This window comes from Rhipicephalus microplus, chromosome 5 (genome assembly GCF_043290135.1).
Source record: "Rhipicephalus microplus isolate Deutch F79 chromosome 5, USDA_Rmic, whole genome shotgun sequence".
NCBI classification, from domain to species: Eukaryota; Metazoa; Arthropoda; class Arachnida; order Ixodida; family Ixodidae; genus Rhipicephalus; species Rhipicephalus microplus.
In genome coordinates this window covers 185,962,993-185,985,574 of record NC_134704.1, presented here as the reverse complement: position 1 = coordinate 185,985,574, position 22,582 = coordinate 185,962,993, and the positions used below count along the sequence as shown (strand labels likewise).

The 22,582-nt window shown below is 43.9% G+C and overlaps 2 protein-coding genes across 5 annotated transcripts in view; one reads left to right on the top strand and one right to left on the bottom strand.

Annotated features, from left to right (window-relative positions):
* The window catches only part of Sod2 (superoxide dismutase 2), a 35,877-nt gene extending 28,880 nt beyond the window's left edge, over window positions 1-6,997 (bottom strand). For 2 of the 3 annotated variants that reach the window (XM_037424850.2, XM_075896293.1), the window contains exon 1: window positions 6,791-6,997. In XM_037424850.2, the coding sequence (XP_037280747.2) occupies window positions 6,791-6,819 (29 nt within the window). In that variant the 5' untranslated portion in view covers window positions 6,820-6,997. The remainder of the gene's footprint in view (window positions 1-6,790) is intronic. The other variant, XM_075896294.1, reaches the window with a different exon arrangement.
* A 10-nt stretch (window positions 6,998-7,007) lies between these two features.
* Window positions 7,008-22,582, top strand: part of fl(2)d (Pre-mRNA-splicing regulator female-lethal(2)D) — a 78,895-nt gene continuing 63,320 nt past the window's right edge. Inside the window, exons 1-3 of one of the 2 annotated variants that reach the window (XM_037424849.2) lie at window positions 7,008-7,775; window positions 7,859-7,908; window positions 17,852-17,907. In XM_037424849.2, the coding sequence (XP_037280746.2) occupies window positions 7,867-7,908; window positions 17,852-17,907 (98 nt within the window). In that variant the 5' untranslated portion in view covers window positions 7,008-7,775; window positions 7,859-7,866. The remainder of the gene's footprint in view (window positions 7,776-7,858; window positions 7,909-17,851; window positions 17,908-22,582) is intronic. The other variant, XM_037424848.2, reaches the window with a different exon arrangement.

Genomic DNA, 22,582 nt, shown 5'->3' with positions numbered 1-22,582 from the left:
TTGTTTGCATTTTGTCACCTGAAGCGATGCCGGAAGATTTCCGAGAAGAGCTCAGGAAAGAAATGCGCGATTTCAAAACAAAACTGGAACGCGAACTCAGGACAGAAATGCGTGAATTTAGGAAAAGTTTGGAATTCATGACTGATGAACTTGAAAAGACAAAGAAAGAACAGATAGAACTTCTCAAAGAAAATAAGGCGCTCAAAGAAGCAAACGCGAAGCTAGCTGCAGATTGTGAAATGCTGAAAAAACAGAGCTCTGAACATGAGCAGCGGCTCACTGCGTCGGAACAGTACTCACGCAACCGAAACATTGAAATTAAAGGCATACCCCAATCGAGTGATGAAAAGCTTCTCGAGACTCTTCATCGTGTTGGAGAACTTTTGAATGTCCCCATTGATGAAAGCGACGTCGAAGTTTGCCACCGTGTTGTCTCGAAGAATGTAAAGGACACTCCAAACATTGTTGCACAATTTAAAAGCCGCTCTAAGCGGGACATGGTTCTTCAAAAGGCAAAGAAAATGCGCATAACAAGTGAAGATTTCGGTCACTCGCAAGGGACGCCTGTGTTCATAAACGAACACCTAAGCCCAGCCATGAAGCACCTGCTTGGCATGGCAATTGCGAAAAAGAAGGCTCAGAACTGGCGTTTCGTGTGGACGAGCAACGGAAAGATTCTCGCCAGAAAGGAAGAATCCGCTCCGGTAGTGCGCATTCGCACGGCGCAGGATGTTGAAAAGATAGTGTGATCCACACCACCTATTTCTATGTGTTCATCTCGTCTTCAAGATGGCTCAATCACCCCATGACGTCAATCAGTTATTCAAATCTCATGCAGGTATCATGCTCACATTTTTTCATTTAAACATTCGCTCGGCAAGGCATAAAGAGGACGAATTATCGGTCCTTTTAGACGCTATGGATTTTCAGTTTGACATAATCATGTTAACCCAGACCTGGTATGACACAAACAGCAACATATACGAACGTAACGGGTATCGCAGTTTTTTTATAAATAGAGCTACACGTCAGGGTGGTGGCGTGGCTATCTTAGTAAAAAACGAACGAAAATCTGAAATTATTGCGGAAATCTGTACCATTACGAGTGATATTGAGTGTTTATGTATATTATCCCACAAACAAGTTTTCTGTGTTGCATATAGACCACCAGACGGAAACTCGGCTTGTTTCATCAGTCATTTAGATAAGATGCTAGGCTATGTAAATGACAATAGATATAAATTAATACTTGGGGGTGACATTAACATAGACCTATTGCAACCTTCCCATAATCGAGCGGCCCTTCTCAGCACTGTCGAGTCAAATGGCTATACGCTTTTAGGAAACACTGCAATGCGCGTCACTCCTTGCACAGAATCATTGCTTGACGTGTTTATCACAAATATGAGCACAGAAAACGTGATATCAGGAGCCTTGTGCTCCGGTATCAGCGACCACTTTCCCATTTACATGCTCGCAAGAACATCAGTAAAACATAAGCTGCAGGATGCAGAAGCAAAAATAACAACTCAGAAAATCACCGCTGAAACATTGCATGCTTTCATTTCAAAGCTTCGAAAAGAAGACTGGGAAGACGTCAGACGTAGTGAAACTGCAGATGCAGCTTACGAGGCATTTATTTCCATTTTTAAACGTATCTACCATGAGCATTTTATCCTAATAACGCAGAATATAAAAAAGGGTAAAGGTCGTAAACCATGGATAAACCGTGAATGCATAAAAAGAATTAAACAAAAAACGAGATTGTTCAAAAAGTTTCTTAAGAGTAGACTGGATACTGACTTTGATATCTTTAGGCAATATAGAAATAAGCTACCCTCTTTCCTTAGAAGTGAAAAGAACAAATATCTGCATGACCAGTTCCGCAGGGAATACTGTAATCAAACAGGAGATGTATGAAAAAAACTAAATAAACTGTTAAACCGTATGCAACCGCCATCGACTGTCGATGATCTCGTTATAAACGGTAAGCGCATATGCGGAAAAGAACTTGCTGAAGCGTTCAATAAGTTCTTTCGGTATGCGGTTAGTATCGGACAGTGCATCCCTCCTGCAACCTATGGTATTAAGGAAAATAAGCACAGTATTTATTTAGAGCCAACGGATGAACACGAGGTGCGAGATATTTATGCGTCTTTCAAAAACAGCAGAGCTAGGGATATTGACGATATACAGATAGAGCCGGTAAAGTTTGTGCTTGCCCACATATACAACCTTGCAATAGCAACAGGCTGTTTTCTGAAAATGATGCAGATCTCTAAAGTTAGTGTCCTGCACAAAAAGGGCGATAGGAATGAGTTGTCGAATTACAGGCCGATTTCTGTATTGCCTATATTTTCAAAGGGCCTTGAGAAGATTATTCATAAACGAATAACAAAATTTAGTCACGCTTTCAATTTAATTAATGAGTCTCAGCATGGCTTTCTCCACGGCAAATCAACTGAATCTGCACTACTAACCCAGAAGGAAATCATTCTTAAGGCTTTTGAATTAAAACAGATATGTGTAGGCATTTACATAGATTTTTCTAAGGCCTTTGACCGGATTCAGCATGCAACCTTGTTAGAAAAACTGCAACTATATGGTATTCGCGGCGTGCCACTGCTTTTGATAAAATCCTACTTGAAGCATAGGTTTCAATGTGTCAGCATAGGAACGGCCGTTTCATCGTTACAGCAGGTAGTCACTGGCGTTCCGCAAGGAAGCATATTTGGTCCTTTATTGTTCATCCTTTACATAAACGATATAAACACTATCAACAAAACACCAACTTATGTAATTTACGCTGATGACACTAGCCTATTTTTCACTGGAAAAAATTTGCAAATTTTAGCACCTGAAATAAATAACGCCCTTGAAGACATACAAAAGTGGAGTAAAGAAAACTCGCTGTTGATCAATGATAAAAAAACAAAGGCCGTTCTTTTTCATCCGCGTCAGCTTTCAGTCACCATTGATAGTTCCTTATTTTTAGGCACGGCGCCTATAGAATTTGTGAACTCAATAAAAATTTTAGGTGTGCTGTTTCAAAAAAATATGTCCTGGGACGATCATTTCGACCACGTTCAATCTCACGTGGCTAAAAGTGTGGGTGCTATTGCAAAATTTCGACACATTCTTCCTGTATCGATAAAACTCATGCTGTACAACACGCTTTTTTTATCTCACATAAATTATTGTTTTTTGGTGTGGGGAAATTCCACACAGAGAAATAACCACAGAATATTAATGTTACAAAAAAGGGCTCTTCGGTCCATAGCTAACGTTGAATATCATGCGCACACAAAGGATTTGTTTCATCGTTTTAACGTTGTACCCATAGAAAAATTTTATGATTGGAAACTAGCTATCAGATATAAAAAGGCTGTTTATAAAAATCAGCATGACCTTCTAAATCTTGCTAATCTAAGAGGAAATGTTCCTTTCTATTCTCTCCGCAAACAAGACTTCTGGAACATCCCCTTCTGCCGAACTGAATACGGACGACAAATGTTACAGTATTGTTTGCCTCACTTGCTAAATACTCTCCTCAGAAGCGAAATAGAAGTAGAGAAACGCAGTATAAGTCATATTAAAAAACACTTCCTGTAACCAATCACCGTAAAAAAAAAAAATTGCTGTACTGTATGAAGAGAGATATATTTTACATTGCTTTTGTTTGTTTGATGTTTGCCTGTTGTTCTTGAATAAATTGTTGGGTCAAATCATTATCTTTATCGATTGACTATCGGCATGAACATTTACACATACCCTGTATCATTGTTGTAACGCGCTGGTATGATTCCGTGAGAGTATCTGTGTTAGTATTTTTTTTCATGTATGTAACGCGCTAGTTTGTTTTCTGATAGCGTTTTCACATCTTTGTGTGTCTCTGCTGCTATGCCTCGTATATGGGGGCTTGGGCTTTCCTCAAGCGAATTGTTTCGCTTTTCGCCCAAGCTTGCCCACATCTTCAGGATGTAAATAAACTTTGATTTGATGATTTGATCCTTCGAAGAAATTTCATCCTTTTTAACTCGTCACGAGGGGGTTACGGTGCTCGACTGCTCGCCTCCAGGACATGGCATGAAATACCGGCCGTGACAGCCGAGTTATCGATGAAGGCGGGAATATTCGAGGCCCGTGTACTTTGATTTACACCCCCCAGGAAGTTGAAATTTCTGGAGCCTTCCACTCTATCGCTCATAATCGAACCGCTGTTCTGCAACGTTAAGTCCTAACATTATTACTGAGCGCTTATTAACAGGCTTCTCAATATATTCGCATGGCTTTTCATTGTATATCTCCTTTATTAGAAAGTCTACCACTGTGGGTGTGAACCACATTGTTTCAAAACTAGTGACATATCACAGCAAAAAGCAAGCTGGACTTTTCGTGCGCCTGCCGACTACCTGACTGGGCGCATGCCGACAGACCAGCGACTGCATGGATCATTCCGCGGAAAAACGAAAGCGCTCGGCAGGCGCAGAAAGTAGCAGACGAAATCGGACAAGCACCGCCTTTACGCTTTTATGTGCGTGCACCACATTTACAAATATCGCCACCAGTTCGTGCCACGCGTTTGCGTGCTCCCCCTTACTGTGGACCGCACTGTACCAGGTTACTGGATGATAGTATCCACATTTTGTGATCCTTCATGCAGCCACAATTATAGAAGCGTTGTTTTGTTTTCACTGCATAACTGCGGCAAAACAAATCTTGAAAAGCAAAATATACAGAGAACCATGCCGATGCTTAAAATTTACACCGACAGAGAAGTAGAATACATAAGGTTTCTGCAACAAGAATTCTGTACTTATCAGGTGGCTCATCTTAGCACCCCTAGGTGGCCCCACCTATACAGCCTTTCCCCCTTAAGGCTGTGACAACCCAGTATGCTAAAGCCAGCAGCTGTGCTAAAGCAAATAAGTGTGCAAACAAATTGAACTTTTGCAATGTGTCCTTCGCAGGTTAATGTGACAATGCGAAACACTGCCAACTACGAGCTAGTTCAACTTTCTATAGAGTGATATCTGTGTCAATCGCACTAGCAATGGGTTTTGTTTGTGAGAAAGAGCATTTATGGGTCAACTTTGATAGAGAATTAAAATTGATTAGAAATGTTTGTGTCCAACACTTAGTGCCGAGTTTCACAGAGGAAGCCTAAAACAATAGCAATGATTGTTGGCGGGCCAGTTGGTACACAGTGAGCGTGGAATAGTGCGCCGAGACGGGACAGAAAGCTAAAGGGCGCACCTACACACCTATAACACCTATAACACCTATAACAGTCCTTTAATAGCTTGAAAATTTGGTGACACCTCACCTTTAGGGTCGTATGATTTCTCTGCAGTTATAATAGTACTACTAATAACAATATGTGGAGCACAACATGGTAACGAGGGACGCTGTAGTGGTGGGCTTCAGAACTGTTTACCATCTGGTGTTCTTCAAGTGCAATGACATCGCACAGAGGACAACCATTTCACCTCTGCCAAATTGCGGCCGGGATTGAACCTATGCCCTACGGGCTGAGCACCTAAACTACCGTGACAGCCAACTTCTCTGCAAGCTGTACAGTTCAGAAAAGAAGTTGTCTGTAAGCTTCAATATGTCAATGAAACTGCTCACAACAATGTCCTGCTTACCTTTCAACACGCACATTGTTGTCCTCACTGTGGTTTCTTTTTAGCTGCTTCAATGCTACTACCTCTCATCTCATTGGATTAACATATGCATATATATGTCTCGGACTTTGCTTGTTGATCAGCTTTGATAGCTCCGCATATCTTAATAAGTCTATTTATCGCTTACAGAAGTCAATTTCACCTGCTGTATTTTCTTTCATGATTTCGGAGACCTTGCTTACTTTCTTGTGGTGCTTACCTCGAACTTCAATTGCTGCAAAAAGAATTTATGTTGTCATTCATTCTCTCTAGCCTGCAGTTTTCTAGCTGTCCCGAAATGTCATGTTTGTTCTCTAGAGTAATCCAAGGTCCCCTCTTTATATCATGACTAAATCGAGGCTGTCCAGTTTTTTAGCGATTTTGTTCTCGTTCTTTACAAGTGGAGTGCGACTCGAGGCCGCCCCAGCTAATAATAACGGGAATTTCTCTTGCTTACTACTTTAATGTCCTGCTATTATGTTTCGAACCTCACGCTTTACGAAATCTTCGACTTTTTCCTTGCTTATTTTTTCCTTCGTACTACGACAACGAGGGTCACCTTGAACGCAATTGCACCAGCACGCGCGCGGTCTGTATGACAGCGAAAACTTCCACCGCAGCGAACACTCGTTGGGCACAGCATTTAGCGCGTCTCTGCCGGCCACTGAGCAACGCCTCGGCCGCAGCAAAAGCGGCTCGACACACGAACCATTTCTTCACAATCGGCACAAAAAGATTGGCCACAACAGTCAGTGCCCCTACGGCGGCCGATAAAATCGTAGTGCCAGCTTTACGACGTACAATTCGAATGTTTCAAGTGGTGGTACGTAGGACGACTTGGGCATGCATGCCCAGCTTAACGCCTCGTGTGCATGCTGCTTTTTTTTTTTTTTTCTGTACGCGTCGCTGAATCCCAGTTGCTCTTTCTGCCTAGGATTGGTTCGTTTCTTTCCTAGTGGGAAGGCAAAATCCATTCGCCCTTGAGATGTTCGAAAATTTTCTACACGACTCTCAGTATGGCAAACACGTTTTTGAACGCCAATCTTTTTCTTTTTTTTTTTACACGTAAGCTCTCGCCATTTGATGAGACGTGCGCGGCCGAAAGAGCCAGACATGCGGCTTACCTTCGCAAAGCGCTGCGGGCTCCAAACATAATTCACCCGCAGAGAATCCGATCAGTCCCGGCGTTCGCTCGCAAGTTGCTATGATCGCCAGACGGAAGTGGAAACTGCTGGTGCACAGCGTATCGGCAGTTTCGTTATCAAGAACATACGTGCTTTTTCAAACAAAGATTAAACAGCAGACTATTTCAGGCATCTTGATTTGGCTGAGTAGTCAACAGGGAAACTCTCGGGATATGCGGGGAATATTTGGGGAAATCCTTCTTCGCCTCCGGAAGCAAGCCAGCAACATTGAAGATGGCCGCAATGGCGTAATAGCGTCCATTCTGCGAGCGCGCTGCTGCAGCCAGCGCTAACGTCGCAATCAAGGCCAAGGGCCCGAGTAGTGAGTCCTCATCGAGCAGCGGTTTCGGCATCTCCGTCGGCGGCACCTCTGCCCTGGACAAGTACTCCTACGTTTGACTTGTTTCCGAAGCGTTTACTAAGCCTAAAGAGAGGTTTGGCTCGGCACTATTTTGGGACCTTCATGTCGAACTTGTCAATCGCTTTGCTGAGGTGAACATAACGTTTTCGGCGCTTATGGGGCCCGTCCGGCAGGCCCCGACGCGCCAAGTGCGTAATGCGCCGTCGACTGCCCGACTGCGAGTCGTCCATGCAAGCACCCCCAACAGCGGCGGCTTCTCGTGGATCGCATGCCTTCCGGGCGGTTGCCAAGGAAACTGCCATTGGACATACGCTTATCCCCCGCAGGACAGCTTTACGCCCAGGGCAGGCAAAAAAACTCTCGCTGAACTGCAGTGTAGATCTATATGCGCGTAGCCCATTGTCGCCGCGTTCCATTTTATCATACGTAGTGCCCGAAAAAGCCCTTTGACCGAACGAACCTCTGTGCAAGTGGCAGCTTATATAGACTGCTGCTGCCGCCAAAACCTTGTCACACTTTGTTTTTCATGTGGCGCAATGAATCCAGGAACTTGTTGCGTTTTACGTCAGTGTGTAATGTGTGACACCACGGGCACTTTCGATCGGTGCTGGTGTGTGCATTACACTTGCGGTTTTGTTGTTTTGCAGAGGACTAAATGAGCATGGTAGGTTCGGAAACACAGCCGCCTCCCCAGCGGGTAAGTTGTCACTCCTTTCCTGATGTTATCACTGAGCAGCTGGCATGCTCAATCGAGTGCCCACAGAAAACCCTGCTGCTGCGTTCTGTGTTCGGTGGTGAAAGGCACCAAGACGACACACATACGTCAGACACCATGTAAAACAGAAATAAAGTGCAGTCGTCTTCAAGTAGAGTGGCTCTTAGAATGAAAAAAAAAAAAAAATGCTGGTTCAATGATCATTCTCTCTTCGAGTGCTCATTCATTGCAACTCGGTGCCTGGTAGCCGGCTTATTCAGTTGCTAGTTTGAAGCAGTTTTTTGAGCAGTAATACGTCCTACTGTGGTTTGAATCCACTTTTGGCTAGAACCGAGACCATTATCTCAACCGTAAATCGCCAAGAGACACTCTTCTAACTTTGTGTTGGCTTAGCCTATGGCTTGAAACATTGATCCACTTCACAGGATCAAGCAGTGTGTTCAGCTCTCTCGAAATCTTTGCAGCCTGTATATACCAGTCTGGAGTTCCCTGCTGCTGTTTACCTTAATGCTCAATGGCACTTAAGATCCCTAAAATATTGCTATTGTTTTGTATTCACTGGGTCACGGCCAACTTATTCATCGCGGCTCTTTGTTTTGAAAAAAGCTTGTCTCACTTCAAAAACTTTTTTCTCTGGCTGAGATGGTTTCTTGTGTGCTCTAAAGGATTTTTTGCTTTTCGTAGACGACTCTCTTGTGTTCAGTGTGAGCAGGACTTATGAAGAGCATTCGTTGGGCACATTTGAACCCTGTGTCAGAGTGTCTTTTTATGTGTGTTATCGTCCTGGTACCTTTCACCTCGCAAGCTCAAAATGTCTCTCAGTATGTATGTGAGGAATCAACATCGATATTTTGTATGGAGGGAACAAGAGAAGCTGCTGCTGTATTTATATTTGAAGCCCCGAAGTTATGCAGCATACAGCCTCTTGCAGACATTTTGTGAAGTGAGGTAAAATTCATAGAATCTGTGGCCTAAAAATAAAATGCACCTGTTCATTGTCACAAGATGAATAAAGGGTTCCAAATTTTTTTTGTTCATTGCTTCATCAAATTAGTGCAAATCCCTGTGATGCATTTAGAGTTGTACAAAGGACTCACAATACTTATGAGAAAGTTGATTCTCTATATATTGGTGCCATTGTCATCTTTGCTAGTTTTTTTTTGGTCGTTGACAGTGGCATTTCGATAGCATTGAACTGAAGACCGAGCCACTCGCGCACTTTTTGTTGCACATGGTTTGGGTAATCCAGTGCTTTGTACCTTTCAAAGCCTCGTAGGTTCATTGTAAACGGGCCCTGCAACAGTTTTCGAGCAGGGTCAAAAAAAGCTGCCGATTGGTAGTCAAGGCTCTTGGGAACACACGAGCCAAACACTATAGCACAGCACTCAGCCTTGCAGTTACAATAAATTCTCAAGGTAAGCTTAAAATTGCTTTCTCTTTTTTTGACAAATGACGCTACAGGCTAAAAAAAATTCTGCATCACAAGCAAAATATCAGCCATTCATTAGCTGATTTGAGCATGGCGTGCACATGATTACATTGAAGAGCCATGTATTTGTTGAAAAAAGGCTCTAGGTCACTAGGTGTGCATGATGTATTGTCTTTCCCAGTGCATTCCTCCCTGCTTAGCTTCCAGCGTTTTTGTCTGGACGTGAGAATACAACTGCAGCATGCTTGCAACAAATCTCTAACTCCATTGGTACTAGACGGATTCTAAAAGTTTTAGCACCGGTGAATTCAAGGGGCAAAAAGTTCCTTTAGGGAATCCATTCCATGGCTTTTTGGAAAAGTGTTGCAGGGCCCCTCTTAGTGAAAATCTTGAAATTCAGAGATTAATGAGTTGTGACTCAGAAACAGAAAGAACTAAGTTCGTTACTGCCTGTACCTTATGTTCATGAGACAATATACTTAAAATGCTTGTTTATGGACAATTCTTGCTTGATCATTCCTTTTGTACTGTTTTCTTCAAGAACCCTATAATATTGCTCTCGTCAGTCTAAGAGAAATTTCACATCTGAATCTTTTTATGTATTGTTCACATAAACCATTTACAGCAGTCGCCCAAACACATTTGTGGCACTTTTCGATGTAGCATTCTAAACTCAGGACATTGGCCTTTCCAAAACCCAGCATATTGCTAACTGGGGTATGATTAAGATTCGCTTAAGTGCAAGACATTACCACAGATACCATTTTTCAGCAGTATAACATGTATTCATGCAGTCAAAAGCGTTAGAAGTCTGTGCGTACAACCCTGATTTTTCTATCATAGAATGCTGCAGGATAGCTTGTTCTTGCCTTACAGATATTGCTTCAGTAGACCAGTGTTTTGTTGGCTAACGATTCAGTTTATCAAAATGCTCTTAGAAGCAATTGAAAACAAGAAAAACACTCCTGCAAGGAGATGAAAATGATGATTGCAGTAGAGCTAGAGTTGTTGCCCTTCAACCATCTTGGCTGTAGCTGTTTCTCCCCGTGTACTCTCAAGACTGGAGCTGTTCGGCAACAATACGGTGCAGGGGAGCTGTGCAGCGAATGGCGCTTATGATTGTTCACAATGGCAGAAGAGTAGTTGGCTCCCACTGAGGTATCAATGACGATGGTTCTCCTTGCCCATCTAAAAGACTCTGGCTCAATTCGCGTGACTTACGGCGTCGAAAGTGTAGAGTGGCTGCCATTGTATGAACGTACATGCAGAAGTGATCACTTGGATTACACAATTATGTCGAACATCGTAGTTCGTCCAAAAAAGGACAGCAGAAGTGTGGTCCTGGAATCGCGAAGGTGAAATTTGAAGCTGGGAAGTCGAAAACTGTGTTCTGTTTAGCCAGTCTGCAAGTAGAAAAAACAAAACGAAGATGGCATCTTGTGCTCAAATACTGGTCGAAGAATACCTACCTTGTAGATGGCAGGATGAAGTCCCGGAAAGTCTAGCATATCTCAGAAGACTGGGCAGATACGTTGGATCCACTAATCTGCGAGGAGTTTGCACGATACAGAAGTGATATTGTTTTGACGCTGCCAAATGTTGGTGTTTTGCCCATCCATTTTCGAACACAGCAGCAACACAGTCATGCTAAGACATACCAGCACTATTGGCACCGCTGACTGCAGAGACAAAGATAGTGCGACGTGAACTTGGTCACTTGCCTTTGCCCATGTACCACCAGTGTATACTATCCTTTGTGAAGATCTTTCCAATGGACTCGGTGTGCACCAACCAGTTGACTCTCATCTCTCACCCGTGTAGACACAAGGTCGCCGATGTGTTTCGCAACCCAGCAGAGTGCAGGACTGCCCATAACCATCTCATCCGCTGTAACTACAGTTGTATTGAGCATGTGGCCTGTCGTTGCAGCAGCCATTAATATTGGTATCGGGCATCGCACGTGTGCAACTATGGCACAGACATTGATTACGGGCGCTTCCAACTTTGCGGAGAGTCACCTTGGACCACCAGTGATGACGCTTGTTCCATGTTCATCATCCCTGCATGATTCTGACGACACTGCTGACTCGCCAAAAAAATTCTCACACTATGCTGCTGGCTAGATTCAACCATATTGGAGTTGAAGTTGACAGTGTATTTGCTGCTGTTGGGGACAGTAGGGCGTACTTATTAGTGACGAAATTGGGGCTTCGCCGTCGCCTAAAGAAAGCTTTAACACCGCCCTTGTAGCCACTCATCCAGGTCGCCGACAGCAGAATGTTTCCCGTGCTTGGTAGATGCTCCACACGTGTTCTGACTGCTTCACAGCCGTACTACTTGCTGGGCTGGAGAAGTGCTCCCGCAAATCAATCTTCTCTTCGCCCATTCTGCCCTTCTTGATTGTGGCTTGCTTCAGCTCGATTGACCATATTGCTCTGACACTTCATTCAACCTCATCTCAGCTGCGTTTGCATTCTGTGGACTAGGTTCGTCTAGCACCTCAAGTTGTCATGTGTGAGAGGTTTTCTTCTGCTATTCCTCTGGTGATTACATGTTGGCTCCTATTGAAAACTTCTTATCAGTCAGTAATGTCATTGGTCTTCACACTGTTACGAATAATTCAATGCCTCCGTCAACATTGAACTTCAGCTGATGCAAGCATCATATCCCAGATGGTGCGGCTGTAGCGAAAATTTCCTTTATTGATAAATATGATGTTTCTTCATTTATTGATGATGCTTGTTTGTCCTTTGTTTGCCATATTGATAAGATGATCGCCCCTGGCCACCTTCCAGCACAGACAGCCAATATCAGGTCTACATCGTATCTTAACCACAATGTCTTCGGCTTTGATGAGTGCCCTTTCAGTTGTGTCAGTTGTCCCTCATAGACGGGATCAACACTGGAGACACCAAGGCCATGCAACGACTTCCTTATCTTATGTCCTATGTTGAGTGACAAGTTCCGTTTGAGGTGGAAAACATTCTCATGAAAGACATCACTGAAAGATCCTGCACTTCGTAGGCAACGCCAGTTATGCTAGGACAGAAGGATGGCTGCTGTCTCTTCAGCATGGGCTATTATCGCTTGAACAAAATAACGCACGTGCAAGGACTTCCGCCTTCTGCTTTGGATTGATGACACTGACTACCATCTGCAAGTGTTTGCCCATTTTGCGTCTTTTGACTTGAGCTTAGAATACTGGCAAACTTATCTTGATGATCTGAACAGTGAAAAGACTGCATTTGTTACACCAGATAAACATAGGATAAGGCCTATTGGTTTGCACAGTGCCCGAAATGCATTTGTGGACTCCTTGATGAATACATCACGTCCCATTGACAATGCAAGGCTATTTTACCCCGGTGTGTTTTCTAAACACCTTTTACTAGCTAAATTAAAATGAGAGTCTGTAATTTCCTATTACAAATTTTGTCACGTTGAAATTACTGACTAGAGCTCTTTGCATTTGTTATGGAAGTTGCTTAGCCTGCACAATAATGAAGTGAGTGTGGGAACTAAAAGTGTGATGTCAATGAAAAGTTTTACTGCTTCTACTGAGATGTTATCAAGAACAGCTAAACGGTTGTGGTGGGACCTAGCTTGTGCTCTTCCAATTTGTTGGACAATGACCACCGTCGCGAATAGCACAGAACGACCACTTTTATTTTCATCAGAGCGTGCCATCGTGCCCATGCACCTTCACCAATGCCACAGTGCGAACGAAGTGCCAGGATTTGAACCAGTGAAACACAGTACTTGGGAGCCAAGGTTACCAACCATAAAGCTATCGCTTCCGAGCAATTACTACTAAGTGGTGTGCACCAAATGGACCCCGAGATGCCGATGCACTAATTTCAAAAGTCAAGATGCGGCATTACTGTACTGGACAGGCACATTTTGCAAGCACTGCGGTGTTTGGAAGCGAGTTCTCATTGACACCTGTTGGAAAAGCATTACCTACTCATTGGATGAGCATATTGCTGTGGCGATTAGAAGCTTGAATTTTGATCGAATGATGAGAAGTGGTGACAGAGTTGGGTAGCAAGGAACATCGTGTCACTTCCAATGAACAAGCTCGTCCAAACAGTAGCACGACATGAGAACATTCCCTTATTTCTAAATTTTTCACCATAGCAGACCTCTGATATTTAATTCTTTGTAAATTGTCCTATATTTTTGACTCTGTGATATAAAAACTGGCTGAGGTATATTGATATAAACTAAAAAAATATTTGATGAAATAAAATATGAAAATCAAGGCAGCAGTTTACTGAATAAAAGTGGGACATATCTGTCCCACTGACTCGTGAGAGCGTTTTCAAAAAATGGTAAAACATTGTCTCATGAAAACACAACCTCGTCATTGCATCACTGGTATTTTGGGATGAAATGGCTGAAGAAAGTGGCACAGAGTGTCACTTCATAAGTTGTTAAAAGGCAAGTTGTTTGGACCTCATTTCAACACGAGATCACCACCTGCAGTAGTGTCTTCAAAGAGATGTGGTTGGTTCCTGTAAGGCATACTTCACCACATGCATGAACCACTTTTTCTTTTGTCCTAATGGCTGTCCTTGCCTTTGCTGTCGAAATTGTCCAGTACAATTGTTGTCCCTGAACTTGTGCCTACTTTTCAAGAGCTATATGACATAAAGAAAAATATTCCCACACATCAATATCTGCTTTGACAGATGAGCCAGGCAATTTTGCAGCAGATTGTTTTGATGCTTTTATTGGTCAAGTAATTAGGCAAATTTACAAAAATACATTATGACTGGAAGCTAACATTGTCTCTGTCAAAAACCTGAGAAAAAGTAAATTATCAGGCATTTCGATTGGTAGGTGTTATTTGAAGAAGAAATATTATAGGCTATTATATAAAATTTGACAGAATTTCAATGCCATTGTAACAATACACCCGCCCTTCAAAAGTATGGTAAAAGAAATTTCCTCCAGATGACGAACACTCAGGTGAAATATGAATGAATCATGTTGAGCTAATTGCAATGGGTGATCTGAAAGAAATATTTATCAGTAGACAGAAAAGTGGTACGTATGTGTTTCACTGTCGCACGAAGGGTCAACTTAAAAAAACCTCGCATAGCAGGTACGCGGCAACTTACTGAGAAGATAATGCAAGTCAGGTTAGTGAGAAGTCCTGTTGTTGCGATGCATAAGCTCAGAACCAAAGGAATTGCTGAACTCTTTTTTTTTTTCCCTTGACTAAGGTATTGATTAGAAATCTTCGAAATTTCTAGTGCAAGTGCAAAGAAGTTAGGGAACTAATGCATTGGAAAAAGAAAAGAATGGAGAAGTTATCATAACTACTGCTCGATTGCTGCATGGGTCCGTTTGAAATGGTTGTGTCGCATGGCTGCTTATTTTCATGATGAAAGTTATCAGAAATGTGTTCTTTCTTGGGGCTTTAAATTTGTCAATGTCGCATCTGGCCACATAGTCCTAGTTTTTGAAAATAAATATTCAAGATACAATTTCCGCAACGCCTTCAGTTTACTTGTAAATTTGTTTCAGGACAACATTCCTGAGCACATGCTGGATTTTTATCTTTTAAAAAAAATTTGACATTTATGTGCATACTCACAAATAATGTCTTGCTTGCGCAGAAAAATATATCTATGATGCCTTTGGATACATAGAGTTTTTTTTTTTTTTTGCAAGTACTTGTCATGGAGAAGTAACGTATACATATTTTTATGTTGCTGCTTCTCCGTGTGAAGGGTACATATCACATTACATGACACCGTGGAATCTTTTGCGACCTCTTAAGGGGTGCTGCCGGACACTGTGGACATCCTGTGTCAGAGTTGGCAGTGTACCGTCACACACATTCACGCAGGAGACGAGCATACAACAGGGAGACAGGTGGAGTTGCACTCTATTGGTAAAATGAATTCATTAGATACTGTGACGCCTTGCATACTCTTTCACTTATGTAGATCATAAGGGGGGGGGGGGGGGGAGGGGGTTACTGAACATGCAATCTTCAGGGGTGTAACAGCTGCATCAATCGGATACAATTTCTTATTTTTGCGCAAAGCTGCACCAAAACACCCAATCAGCCACTATATCTTATTAGGACTGTTAATCTTACAAAAGAAATACAAAATGTGTGAGTAACCTGCAGTTTGTGCACCATCATTTGCTCCAATCCAGATGCGTGGACCATAACCTTGACTATTTGTTCACTATACCTTAACCTCGGGGTTACGACTACTGGCATCTAAAAATTACTGGCGATCATTCAGAGCAATGTATGACGCTTCTGTAAAAAAAATACAGAAAAGATACGGCGGCTTTTATTTTGCCATCTCTTATAGCTTCTGCTTTACAAAGCTCCAGAATTATTAAGTCGCCTGTCGGACAGTTTGACAGGCTCAGCAAATACCAATGTGAGCTTTGATGATGTCTGTGGGACAGCTCAACAGACTGCTTTTATTCAAATAGCAGTGGCCACGTTCACTGTGCATGAGTTAGTGAATGGTAAATAGTCTAATATATTTTTCTTTTCTAAATATCGGTCTAATTTGTTGTACTACTGAAAATTTCGAACTACAGGCTAAAAAATTCAACATTTATTTACAACATTTACATTTTGAAGCAACATTCAGCTGCTCCAAAAATTTTTCCAGGTCCTATTTGGTTGTTACACCCCTGATTGTTGCATTCGGTGAGCGACAGGGAGGCTAAAGTTGTGAAAGGGGGCTTTTGAAGATTGTTGATATTGAACCCGAACCCTCTGAGACAAAGAAAAAGAGAGCGCACATGTCTGAAGCAAACAACGTGTGTTGCCAGAGCTTGTGAGCTGAAGGGAGGAAGACTGGCTGTGTCAAGCACAAATTTTCAGGTATTGCTACTGGGTCACATTTGAAACATATGAAAGTGCAAGGCATGACGACTGCGAAGTCAGCACAGGCTGTTGTCTTGAACAGCCTGAAGTAGGCACAGGTCGGCAAAAACTCACTCGGACTCACTCATAAAAAATATTTTGTGCTTAGCTCTCATTCAGACTCGCCAAAATGTTTCTCACCCGGACTCACAGCTTGATCTGAGCATGCGTGAATGAACTCACGAGTCCGCTAGCCTAGAATGAGCTTTTTCAACAGTGGTGCCCACGGACACCCATCTGTCTCTTTTTGGTGCCTTTTCATGTAGTACCTTTGAATACAAGTTATGAGTGTTCACAAACAAGTTAGAGCATTCTTCTTGAAAGAAAAGACAACATAATGTACTTATTAAACACTTCACTGGAATAGTTAGCGAGGGGGAGTGGGGGGAGTCAAAGCACTCCCCCAAAGTAATTTGCGCCAGTATTCGATAAATTTTGAAATAGTGTATTGATGACACTGCTTTGGAATATGTGTAAGTAGACACACGTATAAATGTGAATCCACGGCAAAGCTGATAGTGATGCTGAAGATCAGTAGACAGGATCATAGGTTGGCAAAAAAAAGTGGAGCTTGCACCTTGGACTCACTCGCGCTCACAAGCACGAAAATTTTCTTCAACCGGACTCACAGCTCACTCTGAGTCCAATTGAGTCGACTCTAGAGTGAGCTTACCGACCTATGGGTACAGGAGGTGTCTCTATTTTTCCTGTGTAAAAAGATAATGCACTTGTATTTCAACTAAGGTTCTCTGTGTATATGTTCTGTGGCAGACATTGCTCTCAACAGTCTGTATCCTCGACATACAGCTGGTAAGAGGTGCTTATAGCACAAGCCCCTTGGAAAGCCTGTATGCCGAGTCAAACGAGTTGGCTCTGCATTTCTGCTGAACTCATGGTTTTTCGTTAATAAGATAGGGTTATGTAAAAAGAATTGGTTGTTTCAGTCGGTACGTATTCTAGAAGTTCTTCGAAATGACCTTTCTTGGGATACAGTGCTACTAATGCAATGCTGATGCTGGGAAAGGTTTTCTGAAAGTTGCCTGCTGCGACCTGATACTGTGATAGCCTGTTGGATAACAGTGCTGAAAGGGTGGCCTTTTAGGCTTCCCTTGAGATTTGGAGACTGAAAGACGAGCTCACATCAGAGCTCTGGAGGTACATTGCAGTCTTTGAGTGAAGCTGCCACTTACTATACCTCCCATTCTTGTTTTCCGGGGCTCTCCTCTGCTACTGCAACAGCACTTCTTAGTTCTTATGAATATTTTTTGCTATTCACAGCAAATATTTTTATACCAACATAGAGCTATGTTATGTAGCTGTATGAATTCATCCTTCAGTTGAAAGTGAGAGGAAAGAAAGACCATTACCTAAGCCAGTAATTGCAATCACACTTTTTGACCATGCATGGCTCTTGCACCCGAAAAAGAAGAATGCCACGTGTTGTGTTTTAATCTTCTAATAGGCATGCCACAATGCCAGTTGTTCATACTTGTTGCGCATGCTTAGCTGAAACTTTTCTAATCAGCTGCACTTGTGTCACTCCAGGTTGAGCAGGGATGTGAGCTCTCATTGTATGTCTGCCCACACAGGTGCAGCTGCCCAAAGATGAACTGGAGCGGCTGTCCAAGGAGGAACTGATTGCAAAGTGAGTGCCACCATTTTCTGGAGCACATTGTGAGGTGGACAGTGCTTCTTTCTAAAGCTTCTTCTTACTTTTATTGCGAAAATTGGGCTTCAAAAAATAAAGTTAGGGAGGAGACTTGAAATGAAGTGAACATTACTCGCGCTTGTACTGTCCACTTCATTTCGTGTCTCCTCCTTCATTTTTTGCAGCAACTGTCATGAAAATCTAACTAGCCCAACACATCACTTTGTTTATTCTTACTTCACAAGTAATCGCACTGGAAGCGGCGAGAGTGACAGCAAAGAGAGCAGTATAAGGACCTGAACTTGAATTAATGAAAGGAAACGCCAAAAGCGTACTTGTAATTCGGCATGGACTCGGTGCTTGCATCGTGGGGACATCCCTCAGAGTTGTTTGAGTTCTGTGGTCACACCTCTACCAAACGTAAAACATATTGTCCCATCGGTTGCAACATTTGAACCCCCCCCCCTTTTTTTTTGGCAAAAAAAAAAAAAAGAATGTGGTAGCAAATTTATCATAACTTTTTTAGTAAATCAAAGAACAAAGAAATGGTGCCGTTATTTTAATTCTGAGGGGTTCTTTTATTGCACTAAAGGAAAAAACGTAGCTCAAAAGTAGCTTCCCTTCATGCCATTTTAATTGCACATGGCGAGTGCCCTGTAGGGGTGGTCATGGCGCACACTGGATTGAGCTCGGCCATAAGACACTTTACATCTAAAACACGAGGGGGGTGGGGGGGTGGGGGTCTTACAAGTGGCAAGAGTGAACTTTGATTTCAAGGGCGCGGACACAAGCAGCTTGTGCGGTTTTGTGCAGTCCTTAGTGTTTCAGTGCACCAGAAGACTTTCATTGCCATTGGCAAAAAAGTGCATGCCGCCGCTGGAAACCTCGCTCGAGCCAAAGAGCAATGACCCATCTCCACAGTGCCGCAAAAAAAGCCCGCCGGGAGGAGGCAGCTCGCAGAGACTGTCGGGGTCCACATATTGCCACGGGCATGGAACGAGATTCAGCCATGCCAATGCGTGTATGTGTCATTGCGACAAAGAAGACTGGGCGATGGGCTTGTGTTCATGGTGATCGGTTCAGTTCGACGTCCAGTGCTGCTGCTCCTATGAACAGACGTTGTGTTCTATCTGTAATCACCTGACATTTTCTGGTGGAGGTGTGGGGTAGTGCTCTATGCACTACAATCAGCAGGAAGATCCTAACAATACTAAAGTGTTGAAAGAACCAGCTGACTTACGGCGTATCCGGTGACAACTAGGCCTACCACCTGAATTCGGGCCCCATCCACAACTCGACAGAATTATGGCCAGTGTGGGAACGCCAACTCTAGAGACTGCCTCCTCCATGGTTCTTCAATGCCCCGCGAACCCCGAAGCCGTTTCACGGTGACCCTTATGAGGACGTCGGTGACTGGCTTGACGACTACAAACGTTGCGTCACTATCAATGAGTGGAACGAGCATTGAAAGCTTGGTATGTATACTTTTACCTCGAGGACTCTGCGTGCACTTGATTCGAAAACCATGAAGCCACAAAGACAACCTGGCCAGAGTTTTGCACCCAGTTGCAGAATACCTTCCGAAGCTCTGACCAAAAGGAGCAAGCGGAACGTTTCCCTCGTTCCTGATATCAGCGCCTGAACAAGAGCATTGCCATGTTCATTGAGGACATGTCACAGCTGTTCAGGCGAGCTGACTCCTCAAATACGCAAGAGAAGGTGCGTATACTGATGCGGGAATTCAAAGAGCAGTTGTTTGCAGGACTAGTGCGCAGGCCTCCCAGCACTGTAGCGGAATTCCTCCACGAAGCCACGACGATGGAGAGATTGTTAAGGCAACATTCGTCTCAGTTTGAGCGTCCTGGCAGTCTTTCACCAGTATCATCGGCCCTGGCAACACCTCACATTATGACTATAAAAGACCTCATGGAGCTCGTGTGCAGTATTTTGCGCAAAAAAGCTGCAAAAGCTGCACGCGGTGTCACTTCAGCCCCATGTTGCTGTCGTCCGCGTCAGATGTCGTCCGCGAAGAGAAATAAAAGGATACAGCTAAGAGGATACAGCTGCGCAGACCACAATATTTCGAAATGCTGACGACACCATCGCACTTCTGCTGCGAGTTGTTGTGTGTTGGTAACTGTGAAGAGCGACTGTGAGAAGAGTAGCGGTATCGGCAGAAGTAACCTCACGGTGCTCTTAGCTCGACAAATATATGTCGCGTGCGGTATCGTCCAACTGAAACGTTGGAGGGCTCAGCTTTTGATCACAAATTTCAGCGGCGCGTACCAAAAATTGGCAAAGCGAACAGCGATCGCGAACTTCCAAGCCATGGATGACGAAGCATGTTCTACTATCGCTCCGATTGCCACTGCCGCCGAATGTGATGATGCATTGACCAGTACAGTTGATGTGAATTTCCAGCTATCCTCTGTGCAGGAGGAGCAGATACACATGATTTTACGCGATATAGTGACTGCTTTGCGTCCACTTCCAACCGTAAAGACCCGAACCGTGAAGCACCGCATTAAAACGCACCCTACCGAATAGCCTGTACGACAGCACGTCTACCGCATGTCGCAAAAAGAACAAGAGGAGATATGTTCTCAGGTGAAACAGATGCTTGGCGACCACGTCATCCAACCCTCGAACAGTCCATGGGTGTTGCCCATCGTACTTGTTAAAAAGAAAGACTGCACTCTTCGATATTGCAAGGATTAGTGGAAACTAAACCAAGTGACAAAGAAAGACGTCTATCTTCTCCCTCGCTTAGATGACTCACTGGATCTACTTCGACATGCCCAATATTTTTCATCAATGGATTTGCGCTGCGGCTACTGGCAGATTCAGGTCGATGAACGCCACAGGGAAAAAACAGCGTTAACAACTCTCGATGGCCTCTACGAATTTAAAAGTGCTACCGTTTGGATTGTGCTCTGCACCGGCAACGTTCCAAAGGATGATAGACACCGTGCTGTCTGGTCCAAGGGGGGAATCCTGCTTCATCTATTTAGATGACGTCGTTCTTTGCCAGACATTTGTGCAACGTATACATTGACTTCAGTCCGTCTTTGTCACTATTCGATCCTCAGGCCTATCACTAAAACCTGAGAAGTGTCATTTTGGCAACGAGGAACTAAATTTCCTCAGCCACCTTGTAAGTCACGATGGCATTCGACCAGGCCCAGAAAAAACAATGGCTTTTGCGGCATTTCCCCCCGCCTTCGAATAAACTGGATGTGAGTCGATTCTTGGGTCTCTGCGCATACTACAGGCGCTTTGTGCAGAACTTCTTTCATATCGCTGAACCCCTTACCCGCTTAACGAAGGAGAATACTCCTTTTGCATTTGGTCCAGAGCAGATAGCCGCTTTTTCCGATATTCATCAGTGCCTTCAAACTGGACGCTCGGGGCACTTTGATGAAGATGCCGCCACCGAACTGCACACTGACACAATTAACATGGTCTTAGTGCAGTGCTTGTCCAGTGGCAAGACGGCGCTGAGCGCCCCATCGCTTATGCTAGTCGCATTATGTCATCTGCGGAAACTATTTACTCGACAAGAGAGAAGAAATGCCTTGCTGTTATTTGGGCGATATTGATACGGATAAGATGCAACGCCGTATCGACGAGACTGTGGATGAGATGTATATAAAACCAGCAGTGATGGTATGATTGGTTCACCAGCGATCGAGCGGAGACAGCACTTCGTCTTCCTCGTAAGGCACACACGCGCGTTGCCGGTCAGAATATCAATATGCATAATGCATGCACGTGGCATAATCCCCGGCGGCAGATGCGCCGTCTCAGCGCATATAAATGTCAATGTCACTGGGAGAGTTGTAGGGCTTCAAGCGCGCAACATGTACAATATTTGTAGCCTGTGGGGCACATGAAGGGGACAGGGCGACAGGGCTAATTTCATATGTCACAGGAATAACCACAGGAAGGACTCGGTATGGACCTGTGTAATGAGTAAGCAGTTTTTCTGACAAGCCAACTCTATGGGTTGGAGACCAGAGCAGGACCAAAGAACCGGGCGAAAAGTGTACGTCATGGTGTCATTGATCATACAAACGCTGTTGCTTCTCTTGAGAGGTCAGAAGGCGAGTACGGGTGATTTCGCGTGCGTGAGCGGCCTGAGTGATAGCCTCCATGTCGTATTCACTGGTCGGTGCTGCAGGGGACGGAATGACGGCGTCTAGAGGCAATGTTAGTTCTTGGCCAACCAGCAGAAAAAATGGAGAGTAACCAGCAATGTCATGGCGCAAAGAATTGTAGGCAAATGTGACGTACGGAAACACAATATACCAGTTGGTGTGGTTGGTGAAACATACTTAGCGAACATGTCTGTAAGAGTCAATTTAGACGCTCCGTGAGTCCGTTGGTCTGGGGATGGTACGATGTAATCAGCTTGTGCCTCGTTTGACAGGACTGCAAGATGTCGGCTACCACCATCGACAAAGAGGTGCGGCCACGGTCTGTAAGCAGTTGCCGTGGGGTTCCGTGTTGCAAAATCACGTCCTTGAGGAGGAAGTCCGCGACGTCTGTGGCGCAGCTTGTTGGAAGAGCTCGTGTGATGGCATAACCCGCGGTGTAGTTGGTGGCCACGGGTATCCACCTGTTGCCTGAGGAAGACAAAGGGAAAGGGCCAAGTAGGTCTAAGCGGACGTGG